The sequence below is a fragment of the Anomaloglossus baeobatrachus genome, chromosome 1 (genome assembly GCF_048569485.1).
Source record: "Anomaloglossus baeobatrachus isolate aAnoBae1 chromosome 1, aAnoBae1.hap1, whole genome shotgun sequence".
Taxonomy (NCBI): Eukaryota; Metazoa; Chordata; class Amphibia; order Anura; family Aromobatidae; genus Anomaloglossus; species Anomaloglossus baeobatrachus.
Genome location: NC_134353.1, coordinates 479,980,765 through 479,996,382, shown reverse-complemented (window position 1 = coordinate 479,996,382; position 15,618 = coordinate 479,980,765). Strand labels below are relative to the sequence as shown.

Genomic DNA, 15,618 nt, shown 5'->3' with positions numbered 1-15,618 from the left:
CTCCTCACATTAAAAAAAAATGTTTAAAAGAACTGAAGTCCTCAGTGATTGATACCTTTTTTTTAATGGCTAACTGAAAAGATGGTAGTAGCCAGCTTTCAAGACTACGCAGGTCTCAATCAGGCCCCGTATAACATAACATCTGAAGAGTCACATATTTATACACAACAGGACATAGAATAGAGCAGTAAATAAGACAAGTTATGTGAAGCAGAACGATCAGTATATGAAGGGGACAAACTGTTGTGGCCATAAATATTGCAGCAGTTCATAGATCAGCAGTGTGAAAGTTTTATTGTCCTCTGATTAGGGTCTGGTCCAGGGCTGTGATGCCCCCAGATGCTCTGAGGAGCACATTTCTTAATTGCTGTAAAAAGACATAAATCCATGTGACACATTCATTCCTGCTCTGAGTGTGTCAAAGATCATCATAAGTTTGTATTCCCATAGTCTCCTGTTTCTCTGGGATTTGAAATTTTTCTTCAATACCAGCAATTTCATGTCCATGATACTATGATCAAGGTTACAAAAATGTTTGGCCACAGGTAGATCCATCCTTTTTTTCCCTAATTGTGTGGCGGTGAGAATTCATCCTTGTCCTGAGCTGTTGTCCTATCTCCCCTACATACAGACCCCCAGTTGGACATTTGGTACATATAATTAAGTACACCACATTGGTTGTGGTGCAGCTGAAGGTACCTGGGATCTTGTAGTCCTGATGTGATCTGGGAATCTTCATCTTGTCCCTTGTCAATATAAATGGACAGGTCTTACATTTTTTCTGGTTGCAGGGAAGTGTTCCTGTTGTTGGAGAGGACAGGGAGCTTCCTACAATGATGCTTTTTAGATTCGGGGACTGCCTAAAACACAAATGGGGGGGTCCGGAAAAATAGATTTTAATCGAGCATCTTTTTGCAGGAATGGTTGTAGTTTCCGTGCAGCTCCTCTCAACACCTCCAGATGTGGACTGTAGGTAATTACAAGAGGTCCCGGTTGTTTTCTTCTTTAGTTTTATAATGTAGGAGATGGTTTCTTTATATTCTAGTGGCTCTTGTAATCTGGTTTTCAATTGTTCTTTGGTGGTAGCTTTGATTCAAAAAGGTCTTTCTGAGGCCCTCAAGGTGATTGCCTCTATCTGTAGTGTTGGAACATATCCGATTGTACCTGATGGCATGACTGTACACTATAGATGTGTTTTTTGGTTTTTTTTGTGTTTTTTTTTTTGTGTTTTGGATGAAAACTGTCCCATTTCAGGTATGTTGGACAGTCAATTTGCTTCTATTTCATTGTTCCATAGTTTAATGATGGTGTCCAAAAAATTGATTTCAGTGCAGGAATAGTTGACTGTTAGGTTGATGGTGGGATGAAACTGATTAAAGGGAACCAAACATTAGGATTTTGGTATAGAAGGTAAAGCCAGTGCAGTACTGGCACTATCAGGCACAGGCTGTACATACCATTAGTGGGCAGCTCTGATGTTTAGGCTGTGAAATCCAAGTTTATAAAGTTTGAAAACTCATCATGTTTTTGATTGACGTGTGCACCTCTGCTGGTAATATCCGGGAGGGTTATGCACATGATTCCCGCCCCCCTGCCGCCTATTCCTCCATCTCACTGGCTGTATGTAAATTTCTCTATTCAGAAATATGGCGTCTGAGTTAGCGCCTGCGCATAGCGCTTATCTCTAGCGCCGTGTTTCTGAAGCCCGCAGTACCTAGTATTGTGCATGAGAGGGCGGCGCCTGCGCCCTCGCTTTAGATCTCATTGTGACCGCGGGAGCGCGTGCGGTCACAACAGGACTGGAGAACAGCTGATCTTACCCCGATTAGCTTCAGCAGACGTCTGCTACGATATCGTCTGCTGCAGCTAATCGGTAAGATCAGCTGTTCTCCAGTCCTGTTGTGACCGCGCACGCTCCCGCGGTCACGAGATCTGAAGAAGCGAGGGCGCATTCGCCGCCCTTTCTTGCACAATACTAGGTACTGCGGGCTTCAGAAACACGGCGCCAGAGATAAGTGCTATTCGCAGGCGCCAACTCAGACGCCGTGTTTCTGAATAGAGGAATTTAAGCCACCCTTAAGCCACGTTGTAACCAGTTTGGTAGTATGCTTCAGGTCATTGTACATTTGGAAGACCCATTTCAACTCAAGCTTTAAGTTCCTGGCTGATGTCTTGAGATGTTGATTCAGTGTTGCCACAATCTCCTTTCCTCATGATGTCATCTATTTTGTGAAGTGCACCAGTCCCTCCTGCAGCAAAACAATCGCACAACATGATGCTGCCACCCCCGTGTGTCACAGTTGGGATGGTGTTCATAGGCTTCAAAGCTTCTCCCTTTTTACTCCAAATGTAATGGTCATTATGGCCAAACAGTTAAATTTTAATTTCACCAGACCACAGGACATGTCTCCAAAATTTTGTTTTTGTTCCTGTGCACATTAGCAAACATTAATTTATCTATGTTCCTCCCGGCAGAGTGGCCTTTCAGCCCATGTTGATACAGTACTTGTTTCACTGTGGATAATGAGTCTTACTAGGTTCCAGTTTCCGCCAGCATCTTCAAAAGCTTTTTCGCTTTTGTTCTTGGGTTGAAATGCAGATGTCTGACTAAAGCATGTTCATCCCTGGTACACAGAACCTGTCTCCTTCCTGAGCAGTATGATGGTTGGACATTCCCATCTTGTTTGTACTTGCATATAATTGTTTGCACAGATGAACGAGGCACCTTCAGGTATCTCGAAATTGCACCCAAGAATGAACCAGACTTGTGCAAGTCCACAATTCTTTTTGTGACATTTTTGCTGATTTCTTTTGACTTTCCCATGATGCTACACACAGAAGCAGTGTGTTTCAGGTGTGCATTAAAATACATCCACAGGTGTCTCTAATTCAGATGTTTCCAATTAACCTATCAGAAGCTTCCAAATACATGACATCATATGAGCTGTCCCTTATTGTTTAAAGGCAAAGTACTCTTAGTATATATGTAAACTTTTGACTTTGCAGATAGCGAGCTTTTAAGACATTTTTATTACTATCCACAATATCCAGCGGAATGAGAAACTATAAAATGTTTTTATATATGAGATGTAAATTAATTTGGGCCTAAGTCTTATTAAAATATATTGAGGTTGGCACCCAACGGCAGAATGGCTTACTATGTTATCTTTAGTTTTCTTGTTGGTCTTATGTACAGTGCTTTGCGAAAGTATTCGGCCCCTTTGAAATTTTTCAACCTTTTCCCACATTTCAGGCTTCAGACATAAAGATAATGTTAATGTTATGGTGAAGAATCAACAAGTGGGACACAATTGTGAAGTTGAATGAAATTTATTGCTTATTTTAAACTTTTTTAAAAAATGAATAACTAAAAATTGGGGCATGCAATATTATTCGTCCCCTTTAAGTTAATACTGTGTAGCTCCATATTTTGCTGCGATTGCTGAAAGTCGCTTGGGGTATGTCTTTATCAGTTTTTTGCACATCGAGAGACTGAAATTCTTGCCCATTCTTCCTTTGATAATAGGTCGAGCTGAGTGAGGTTGGATGGAGAGCGTTTGTGAACAGCAGTTTTCCGCTTTTTCCACAGATTCTGTATTGGATTCAGGTCTGGACTTGGCCATTCTAACACCTGGATACGTTTATTTGTGAACCATTCAATTGTAGATTTTGCTTTGTTTGGGATCATTGTCTTGTTGAAAGACAAATCTCCATCCCAGTCTCAGGTCTTTTGCAGACTCCAACAGGTTTTCTTCAAGAATGGTTCTGTATTAGGCTCAATCCATCTTCCCATCAATTTTAACCATCTTCCCTGTCGTAGAAAAGCAGGCCCAAACTATGGTGCTGCCACCACCATGTTTGACAGTGGGGATGTTGTGTTCAGGGTGATGAGCGGTGTTGCTTTTAGGCTAAACATATCGTTTGGCACTGTATTCAAAAAGTTAAATTTTGGTTTCATCTTACTAGAGCACCTTTTTCCACATGTTTGGTGTGTCTCCCAGGTGTGGCTTGTGGCAAACTTTAATTGACACTTTTTATGAATATTTTTGAGAAATGGCTTTCTACTTGCCACTCTTCCATAAAGGCCAGATTTGTGCAGTGCACGACTGATTGTTCTCCTATGGACAGACTCTCCCACCTCAGCTGTAGGTCTCTGCAGTTCATCCAGAGTTATCATGGACCTCTTGGCTGCATCTCTGATCAGTCTTCTCCTTGTTTGAGATTTAATTTTTGAGGGATTGCTGGATTTTGGTAGCTTTGCAGTGGTATCATACTCCTTCCATTTCAATATGATCACTTGCACAGTGCTTCTTGGGATGTTTAAAGTTGTGGAAATCTTTTTGTAACCAAATCCGGCTTTAAACTTCTCCACAACAGTATCATGGACCTGCCTGTTGTGTTTTTTGGTCTTCATGATGCGCTCTGTGCTTTATGCCCTGTGCGCACGCTACGTTTTTTGCCACAGATTTGCCGTGTTTTTGCTGCATGAGTTGCTGCAGAAAATGTTAACCTTCTGCAGTCATTACCCAGCAAAACCTATGGTAAAAAAAAAAATGCTGTGCGCACACTGCGTTTTTTTTCCCCTTTAGGATTTGCTGCAGAATTTCTGCAGCAAAAAGAATGAGCATGTCACTTCTTTTCCGCAGGTACCTGCGGTTTTTGCCATAGATAATGGTAAAAAACCCCGCAGGGAACAACCTGTGGAAAATTCGCGGTAAAACCACATGCGGTTTTCAGGTGCGGTTTCCTGCCGGTTTTTTTTTAACGCAGGCACGGTAATCTTTCATAGGGTGCGGAATTTTAAGAAAATTCCATTTTCTAATGCGCACAGGGCCTTAAACAGAACACTGAGACTATCACAGAGCAGGTGCATTTATATAGACTTCATTATACACAGGTGGATTATATTTATCATCATCAGGCATTTAGGACAACATTGGATCATTCAGAGATCCTCAATGAACTTCTGGAGTGAGTTTGCTGCCCTAAAAGTAAAGGGGCTGAATAGCAAAATTCTCGTTAAGTGGGTTACTCGTTAAGCGATGTACCACTGTATTATTATTATTATTCCTACTACATATTGGGATTGGATCTTGGAGATGTGAATAACCCTGTTAATAGCAGGGAAAGGCACTGACAAGGGTAAAGAGATCAGTCGGCTTCAACCAACTTTCTCATCCCACTAATGGATGCTCTGTAATGCAATATAATGTCCTTCATGCTGCTGCTGCTCCTGTCTGTGTGTGCTGAAGAAGAGCAGGAATCCATGCTCTGTATAGGAGGCATCATAGCAGCTAGAATCCAACAACTGAGAAATGAAAATTAGACAAGCTACAGAGGGAAAAAACTGGAGAAAAGGCAGAGTAAGTTGTATTGTAGCTAGAAGTAGTTATTCCTCATGTATTCATAACATAGCTTATATTAAAAAGTTACCTTAAATGACAAGTACGGTTTAACCCCATACAAGCAGCTGTGTTGTGATCCAGTGACCAAGGAGGACCAGAAAAAGAGCAATAACTCGAAAACCCAGAAAATAACCAGAGTGGCTGGAACCTTAACGGACTGCAGACCTAATACTGACACACAACTAGAAGTAGCCATAGGACGAGCCTACGATGGCCTAGTAGTCTCGACACAGCCGGAGAACTAAATACTCTAACAGAGAGAGATGTAGAAAAGCTAATCTGCCTCAGGGTAGTCTCCAAAGATATAGATAGCCCCCCACATGTAAAGATTACGGTGATATAGGGCAACACAATACGTAGCTAGAGAACAGATTAAGCAAAGATGAGGCCCAAAACTATATAGGAAAGGATAGGAAAGAGCACTGACTGCAGCCGTAAAACCCTAATAAATACATGCACGCCTGACATGGAAAAATACTGCGCCTAAACAGGTTCTCCCCCCGTTATATCAGTACTCTGGTGTTACTGGGATCCAAGAAAAACATTGATGTAGAGAGGGGACTGAATATTGTACCAAGCATGACAAAACACAATACATAACAGAACATGGAGCAGGGTACACAGATACTCCCAGCAGGGAATAATCCAATTCCACCAGGAACTCCACACAGGCAAAATCACAAAGTGAAAAACCATAACCAAGGTACAAGACCAACTTATCTGAGAGAAGTTCTGGAGACACAGAACAGGACTGGTTTCAGGAAGTCCTTAGAACACAGGAAATACAATTGAGCACTGGCAAGGAACAAAAGGAAGCTATATAGTTCTATAAACTCAAAACAAATGGCCTGATTGCAAATCCTACTCAGCTGTCCAGTTCCCACTCAGCAAGTCAACTGCATTACCAGCACTGACCACAAGAGGGAGCCCCAAACTGGAATCGAATTCAAATGTATTCACAACACAGCTGTGTCCTTCTCTAGTGTATGAACCCTTTTAAGCTGCTATGTCCTCATCTTGTAGATTAAGTTTACAAGTTAATATGTGCTCCTTTTTACTGAGCTGTATAATTAATAAGGACATCTTAATACTTAGTTGATGAATAAATATTCTGTGGGCTAGTGTTCAGGCTCCTGAAAGTGAGCAAATGCTTCTTTCTGCTACCATTATGATGCATTGATGTTCACCCTTAGTCCTGCCAGATCTGAGCATAAGGCTCTACTTTCCTATTCATATGCTTTATAGAATTAGCCCCTTCTCCAGTTAGTACATCTCAGTGAAGAGAGCTTCAAAAGACTGGGCTACTCTGCTCAAATGAAAGTAAACATGTTTCCCTATAATACTGATGGAAATAGATTTTTCTAATGTGTATTTCTTTGTCGCTCTATTGGGAGACCCAGACAATTGGGTGTATAGGCTATGCCTCCGGAGGCTGCACAAAGTATTACACTTAAAAGTGTTAAGCCCCTCCCCTTCTGCCTATACACCCCCCGTGCTCTCACGGGATCCTCAGTTTTTTGCTTTGTGCGAAGGAGGCAGACATGCAAGCACAGCTCCACAGATTAGTCAGCAGCAGCTGCTGACTATGTCGGATGGAAGAAAAGAGGGCCCATATAGGGCCCCCAGCATGCTCCCTTCTCACCCCACTCTTTGTCGGCGGTGTTGTTAAGGTTGAGGTACCCATTGCGGGTACGGAGGCTGGAGCCCACATGCTGTTTTCCTTCCCCATCCCCCTCAGGGCTCTGGTGGAAGTGGGATCCTATCGGTCTCCAGGCACTGAGGCCGTGCTCCTTCCACAACTCCTGAGGAGCCTGCGGATAGGAGCCGGGTATCGATCAGGGACAGGGCCCTGCATCTTTGAGGTACTCTGTGTCCCCGTGGGGACCGCGCACAGCAGCACTCCAGCATTGCTGGGTGTGCTAGTGCACCGGGGACTGCGGCGCTGACCGCCTTTGGTGCCATTATACACTGCAGCGGTGCTGAGTGTATTTGTGTATGGGGACGGCCGCGCTGACCGCCGCCGCCATTGTTTTTACTGAGGCGCGGCTGGGACTTGTAGTGCGCCGGGGACTCTGCGCTGGCCGCGCTTTTACGGCGGCCGCGCTTATAACTAGAGTCCCCGGCTTTTTGGGCCTAGTCTCCGTTCTTCCCGCCCTCAGCCCTGCCAGTCAGGGGAAGGGCGGGACGCTGCACAGGACGAGCAGCACTGAGGGCTGGAGCATGCTTTGCATACTCCACCCCCCTCACTGTGCACACTGTGACTCCAACTCCCGCACTTTCTCGGTCACGCCCACGACTCCCTCATCTCCTCAGGACGCCGGCAGCCATTACTGTCAGCTCCTAGGACGCTGCAGAGGGGAGACAAACTCTGGGGGACCCAGGCACGAGTTCAGGGGGCCACACAACCGCTTTCAGCAGGCGGTAAGCAGCACCTGAGGTGCTGATTTCCCTGGTGTAGTAGTGTGTTTAGAGTTTATATCTTTGCTATACTTTACACTGTATGGTGCACAGTCAATTTTCTGGTCATATACCCTGTGGTGTGGCTCAAGGGGCAACAAAACACAGGCTTACTGAGCTGCCAGCGCTGCATGTGCAAACCGGCAGGTTCCATTGACCCTCATGGTGGACCCCTGTGGCATTTGTTCTGGCCTCTGCTCAAGGGGTCCCAGGGACAACAACCAAACAGATCCAGGTGACAGGGACGGAGTTTGCAGTTTTTACTGACAGACTTTCTGAGACTATGGCTAAAATACTAGACGCTGGCAGTCCAGACTGGTATCTCAGACCATGGGCACTGTACAATCACTGCCCTCTATTCCCCTCAGTTGGAACAACAATGTTCCCCCGGGGTGTCTCATAGGTCCCAGGGTGAAGCTCTGACACGGACCGCAGTCCCAGACCGCCTAGGCGAGCTCGCTTAGACACCCCCTCGACCTCATCACATTGTTCAGGGTCTCAGAGAAATTACTCTCTGTATCAGAAGAGGAGGTGGCTGATCAGGATTCTGATCCTGATGCCGCTCTCTACCTTGATATCCCTGAGGCGGACGCCATAGTGAATGCTCTTATTGCGTCCATAAAAATGATGCTGGATCTTTCTCTCTCAGGCTCATCCAGCAGAAGGGTCACCTTCTCAAGGTCCCCCAAGAGTACAGCGAGTAGGTTTCTGGATCACTCTGACGTCTCGGAGGCAGTCCAGACACGCCGAGTTTGTCCGGATAAGCGTTTCTTCCAAGCGCTTTAAGGATACACTTTATCCCTTCCCCCCTGACGTGGTCAGGGCTGGACTCAGTGTCCCAAGGTGGATTCTCCAATCTCTAGACTGGCGGCTAGATCCATAGTGGCAGTTGAAGATGGGGATTCGCTCAGGGATGCCACTGACAGACAGATGGAGCTCTGGTTGAAATCCATCTATGAAGCTATCGGCGCGCCTTTTGCTCCAGCATTCGCAGCCCTATGGGCGCTCCAAGCTATTGCAGCGGGTCAGGCGCAAATTGACGCACTTGCACGTACGTCTGCGCCGCAAGTGGCGTCTGTAACCTCTCAAACTTCGGCATTGCGTCCTACGCTATTAATGCTGTCCTGGACTCTGCGAGCCGTACGGCGGTTGCAGCCGACAATTCGGTGGCAATATGCAGGGCCTTGTGGCTTCGGGAATGGAAGGCAGACTCAGCTTCCAAAAAAGTGCTTAACCGGTTTGCCATTTTCTGGCGACCGTTTGTTTGGTGAGAGGCTGGATGAAATCATCAACCAATCCTGGGAAAGGAAACATCCTTACCCCAGACCAAACCAAGATTACCCCAACAGAGAATGGGACAGTCGAGGTTTCGGTCCTTTCCGGGCGCGGGCAGGTCCCAATTCTCCTCGCCCAAACGTCCTCAGAAGGGTCAGAGGAACTCCGATCCATGGCGGTCTAAGGCACGCCCTTAAAAGACCGCCGGAGGTGCCGCCACCAAGTCGGCTTCCTCATGACCTACGGCCCTCACACCCCATCCTCGGTCGGAGACAGGCTCTCCCGCCTTTCAGACATTTCGCTGCCACAGGTTAAGGACCGTTGGGTGAGAGACATTCTGTCTCACGGTCACAGGATAGAGTCAACTCTCGTCCTCCGACTTGATTTTTCAGAACATCCCCGCCTCCCGGGCGAGCCGATGCTCTCCTACAGGCGCTGGGCACTCTGGAAACAGGAGGAGTGGTGATCCCGGTTCCTCTTCAGCAACAGGGTCACGGTTTTTACTCCAACCTGTTTGTGGTCCCAAAGAAGGACGGATCTTTCCGTCCTGTCCTGGACCTAAAACTGCTCCACAAACATGTAAAAGCCAAGCGGTTCAGGATGGAATCCCTCCGCTCCGTCATCGCCTCAATGTCCCAAGGAAATTTCCTTGCATCGATCGATATCAAGGAGGCTTATCTCCACGTACTTATTGCTCCAGAGCATCAGCGCTTCCTGCGCTTCGCCATCGGAGATGAACACCTGAAGTTCGTGGCACTGCCGTTCGGCCTGGCGACAGCCCCACAGGTTTTCACCAAGATCATGGCTGCAGTACTTGCGATCCTACACTCTCAGGGTCACTCGGTGATCCCTTCCTTAGACGATCTGCTGGTCAAGGCTCCCTCTCAAGAGGCATGCCAGCACAGCCTCACCGCTACTCTGGATACTCTCCAGACTTTCGGGTGGATCATCAATTTTCCAAAGTCAAATCTGACACCGGCCCAATCGCTGACATATCTTGACATGGAGTTGTCATACCCTCTCAGCGATAGTGAAGCTTCCGCTGAACAAACACCGTTCACTACAGACGGGGGTGCAATCTCTAGGTCAGTCACTCCCCTTGAGGCGCCCCACGCACTTCCTCGGGAAGATGGTGGCAGCAATGGGGGCAGTCCCTTTCACGCAGTGTTCATCAGCGTCCTAAAGGGACTCCTACGCAAGGAGACAGGAAACCGACATTCCTCAACAGGAACGTCTCCCTCTCTCAGGCATACCACTTCATTGTCGAGGGGAAATTCCTTCCTTCTCCCATCCTGGGCAGTGGTCACGACGGACGTGAGTAGGTTTCCGTGGGGAGCAATTTTTCTCCACCACAGGGCTCAAGGTACGTGGACTCACCATTGAGTCCTCGCTTCTGATCAATGTTCTGGAGATCAGAGCAGTGTATCTCGTCCTAAAAGCGTTCCAGCAGTGGCTGGAAGGTAAGAAGATCCGAGTTCAGTCGGACAACTCCACAGCGGTGGCTTACAGTCCGGCGGCTTCTGCTGTGGATGGAAGCCACAGCCTCCACCATATCCGCAGTTCACATCCCAGGCGTGGAACACTTGGGGCAGACTTTCTCAGTCGCCAGGGCATGGACGCAGAGCAAGGGTCCCTTCACCAGGACGGGTTTCACGAGATATGTTGCCACTAGGGCATGCCGGACGTCGACCTAATTGCGTTCCGGCACCACAACAAGGTTCCGACGTTCATGGCACAGTCTCAAGATCCCAGAGCTATGGCGACAGACGCCTTCGTTCAACACTGGTCGCAGTTTCAGCTTACTTACGTGCTCCCACCGTTGGCACGGTTGCCCAGAGTGTTACGCAAGATCACGGCAGACTGCCGCGGCTGCCGCCGCGTCATCCCCGTTGCTCCAGACTGGCCGAGGAGGTCGTGGTCCCGGATCGGTGGCATCTCACGGTCGGCCGACCGGGGGCACTGCCAGACCGACCAGAATTGCTGTCTCAAGGGCCGTTTTTTCCATCTGAATTCTGGGGCCCTCAACCTGGCTGTGTGGCCATTGAGTCCTGGATTCTAGCGTCTTCAGGATTATCTCAAGAAGCCATTGCCACTATGAGACAGGCTAGTAAACAAACGTCCGCCAAGGTCTAACCACAGGACGCGGAAAATATTCCTGTCGTGGTGCTCTGCTCAGGGTTTTTTCTCCCTGGCCATTTGCCTTGCTCCCTTCCCTGTCCTTCCTTCAATTTGGACTGGAAAAGGGTTCGTCGCTCGGCTCCCTTAAGGGACAAGTCTCAGCGCTCTCTGTGTTTTTTCCAGAAGTGCCTAGCCAGACTTCCACAGGTACACACGTTCCTGCAGGGGGTTTGTCACATCGTTCCTTTTTACAAGCGGCCGTTACAACCTTCGGATCTGAACAGGGTGCTGATGTTCTTCAGAAACCACCATTCGAGCCAATGAGAGATATTTCGCTCTCACGCCTTTCGCAGAAAGTGGTTTTTCTAGTACCAGTCACTTCACTTCGGAGAGTGTCTGAGCTAGCAGCGCTGTCATGCAAGGCCCCTTTCCTGGTTTTCACCAGGACAAGGTGGTTCTGCGTCCGGTTCCGGAATTTTTCCCTAAGGTGGTATCCCCCTTTCATCTCAATCAGGATATCTCCTTACCTTCTTTTTGTCCTCATCCAGTTCACCAATGTGAAAAGGATTTGCACTTGTTAGATCTGGTGAGAGCACTCAGACTCTACATTTCTCGTACGGCGCCTCTGCGCCGCTCGGATGCACTCTTTGTCCTTGTCGCTGGCCAGCGTAAAGGGTCACAGGCTTCCAAATCAACCTTGACTCGGTGGATCAAAGAGCCAATTTTCGAAGCCTACCGTTCGGCTGGGCTTCCGGTTCTCTCAGGGCTGAAGGCCCATTCTACCAGAGCCGTGGTCGCGTCCTGGGCTTTGAGGCACCAGGCTACGGCTCAGCAGGTGTGTCAGGCGGCTACCTGGTCGAGCCTGCACACTTTCACGAAACACTATCAGGTTCATACCTATGCTTCGGCGGATGCCAGCATAGGCAGACGTGTCCTTCAGGCGGCGGTTGCCCACCTGTAGGAAGGGGCCGTTTTTTCGGCTCTATTACGAGGTATTATTTTACCCACCCAGGGATTGCTTTTGGACATCCCAATTGTCTGGGTCTCCCAATAGAGCGACAAAGAAGAAGGGAATTTTGTTTACTTACCGTAAATTCCTTTTCTTCTAGCTCTAATTGGGAGACCCAGCACCCGCCCCTGTTTTTTTTTGTGTACACATGTTGTTCATGTTGAATGGTTTCAGTTCTCCGATATTCCTTCGGATTGAATCTACTTTAAACCAGTTTATAATTTTTTCCTCCTTCTTGCTTTTGCACCAAAACTGAGGATCCCGTGAGAGCACGGGGGGTGTATAGGCAGAAGGGGAGGGGCTTAACACTTTTAAGTGTAATACTTTGTGCAGCCTCCGGAGGCATAGCCTATACACCCAATTGTCTGGGTCTCCCAATTAGAGCTAGAAGAAAAGGAATTTACGGTAAGTAAACAAAATTCCCTTCTTTAGAAAAGTCTCATAATTTTAATCTGCTGTCACTTTGTGGTTTATTCAAAACATGAGGATCTATCATTTCTGTTTTTGGGTGACTATTGGGAGTGGTAGAATCTGAGAATGTTGCCCTATAAACTAAAAATGTTGTATTTCTGATTTTAGAGATAATGCTAACAATATAGGTGAATATTCTCTTTTGCCAGATGATGTTTCTTCAGAGACAGGGCCAGGTAGTAATGACAATCGAGCTGCTGGACACAGAAGATGTGCAGACAGAAGACCCCACAGAAATACAGGTGAGAACAGTAGTGTAGAGGTGACGTATAATAAATGCTGGGAGTGGAGTAATATATCTGTGCTGCCACTCTTTGCTGGACATGTCAACATTGCTAATAACACTTTGTACGTGAGGAACGTCTATTGAATTTCCTCATTGCTTTCTCTATCAAGAAATACTTGTTTACAGTTGTCAGGAAAATGTGGCTAAGATTTCCATATTGCTACTTCATCGTCATATGCCACACAGTAGAGGACATGGATTCACATACAGAGGTTTAATTCTCCCTAAATTTGCAGACTGTCCCGTTTATCAGAATGCGGTCTGCTGAAATCCATGCACAGGTTTCAGAAACAATGTTGCAGAGATTTGTTCCACAAATCTAAAGTGAGGGTTTAGTAATAAGTATGTGTCCTCTTCCTATAAAGCTGGAGGTCCACATGCGTATGACTCGTGCGAATCTCTCATCAGTATCACCCGGCACGGCCGCACATTCCCCTAACAGGAGCGGGTTGGCTGCATGTATTTCTATGCAGCTGAGGCACTCATGTCTGGAGAGTGTGCGGCCATGCCGAGTGATACCGATGAGAGATTTGCACGAGTCATATGCAAGTGGAGCTCCAGCCTAAGGCCTAAGCCACACGGCGAGAAAATCAGTGCGAGTGGAGTGCGATAAAACATCGCATTCCACTCGAACCAATTCTAGCCTGTGTGTCAGCGCACATGAGCGATTATTTTCTCAGCCCTAATCGGACCGAGAAAACAATCGCAGCATGCTGCGATTTGTAATGCGAGACTCATTTCTCTCGCACCCATTCAAGTGAATGGGGCGAGAGAAAAATCACACTGCACTCGCGGTACTCTGGTGTACCGCACGTGCAGAGCGAGAATCTCAATAGCCTGCTATGGAGGAGAGGGGGTGATAAATTCCTCCCCTCCTCAGCGCTGGTCCGCCCCTATGCAGCTCTGGCCCGCCCCTCCTAAGAGCCCCCCCGCAGCTGAGGTGCACTCGCACGGTCGGACCGCAGTCGCAGGGATACTAGCATAACACTCGGCTCCTGCTGTGCTGCCAGCGCGAGCAGTGTGTCATGCGAGCATTGCAGTAGTGCCCCGTGTGGCCCCTGCCTAATACTGGAAGTAACCAGGAAGGGTGTTAATTACCCCAGGGAGAGAGCAGCAGGGCGGTTGAGAGATTAGTAAGCTGATTACAATCCGTCTCGCAGTTCACTCCATACACACCTTGTAAACCTAATTTAATGATGAATTGGCTTATATAGGTGACCACTTAGTCGGCTTTATAAGAATGTGTCCCTTATATCCTTTTCAGCACTTATCCAATTACGTTGAACAGTTCATCAATGTAGATGATCAAAACGGCCAGAGTGAAGGCTTTCTGCTGAAGCCAGTATTTTTACAGCGGTAAGTTATGTTTTAGAACTACGTGAATTGCGGCAGTAATCTGCCTCTTCGTGACACCCCGGATTGCCTCAGAAACTAAGCAATAAACATTGACTTGTTCTTCACAGAAATATCAGACATTTCCAAAGGTGGCAATGTAGGACAATGCGAATGATGAAGGATGAAGTGAAAAGCTCCTGGAAAAGACTGATGGGAGTGGAGAGTGCCAGCAATATGGACTGTCGCTTCAGACTCAATAGTCACAAGATGATGTTTATAGTGAACTCTGAAGATTATATGTATCGCTGGGGAACACTGACTAGAGCCAAAGAGGTAAGAAAGCTGCTGAAAACCAACTAACGTCTTTGATGTTTAAGCCCTTCCCAACATGTGATGTAATAGTACATCATCACAGGAGGGCCAGAAAGATTCCTCTTCAATGAACAGCTGTCGGACAGAGCTGGCTCCAATCACTGCTTTTTAATTACTGTATTTTTCGGATTATGAGATGCACTTTTCCTCCCAAAAAGTCACCACAGGATTATAAGACGGGCCCCATATTTGTTTTTTCTCTAAATTTGCGGTGCGTCTTACCATTGTCTCTTATAAAACGGAAAGTATGGTAGTTTAAATACCGCTGTGAATCTGATTTTAATAGCACAATTGCGTTCGTGAGCCTGCACGTGTCATGGTATCCCAGAGGGTTGATGATCACACACACACACACACACACACACACACACACACACACACACACACACACACACACCGCTAAGGCTCTATCCTCCTGTGAAGCCAGCCTGTGGCTGTGCTTCGTAGGAGAAGGTCTTTTCACTATATACTGCAATAACTATTGAATTGCAGTATGTAGTATAAGCAATAAAATATTTGCAAGTTCAAGTCCTCTAAATAAATTGAAAAACATATGAAAATATATAAAGGATCAAATTGAACCTCCTTTCCGCTATTAAAACTTTGTAGAAATGCGGTATCAGGGTGTGTTAAAATACTAACAAAACATAAAATTAATTATCCCAGTTGGTAACAGCCATGAAGGAAAAGCAAATTCAAACACAACGCCACCAAAGAATGTAATAAATGGACAAAGGTTATTTTTGCACCACAATGAATGCTGAAAAACCAAATGAAAATAATAAATTGCAAATATTTTCCACTCCCCCCCCCCCCCCCCCCCCTCCCATTTTTCAGTTTAGTTGGTATTCTAAAATGGTAAAATGAATTCATTCAAAACAACTCCTCCT

At 46.7% G+C, this 15,618-nt stretch overlaps 1 protein-coding gene across 1 annotated transcript in view; it reads left to right on the top strand.

Moving 5' to 3' along the window:
• The window catches only part of SIN3B (SIN3 transcription regulator family member B), a 190,492-nt gene that overhangs the window by 155,172 nt on the left and 19,702 nt on the right, over positions 1-15,618 (top strand). The window contains 3 exon segments of the mRNA XM_075315003.1: positions 12,885-12,977; positions 14,286-14,377; positions 14,485-14,689. Coding sequence (XP_075171118.1) covers positions 12,885-12,977; positions 14,286-14,377; positions 14,485-14,689 — 390 coding nt within the window.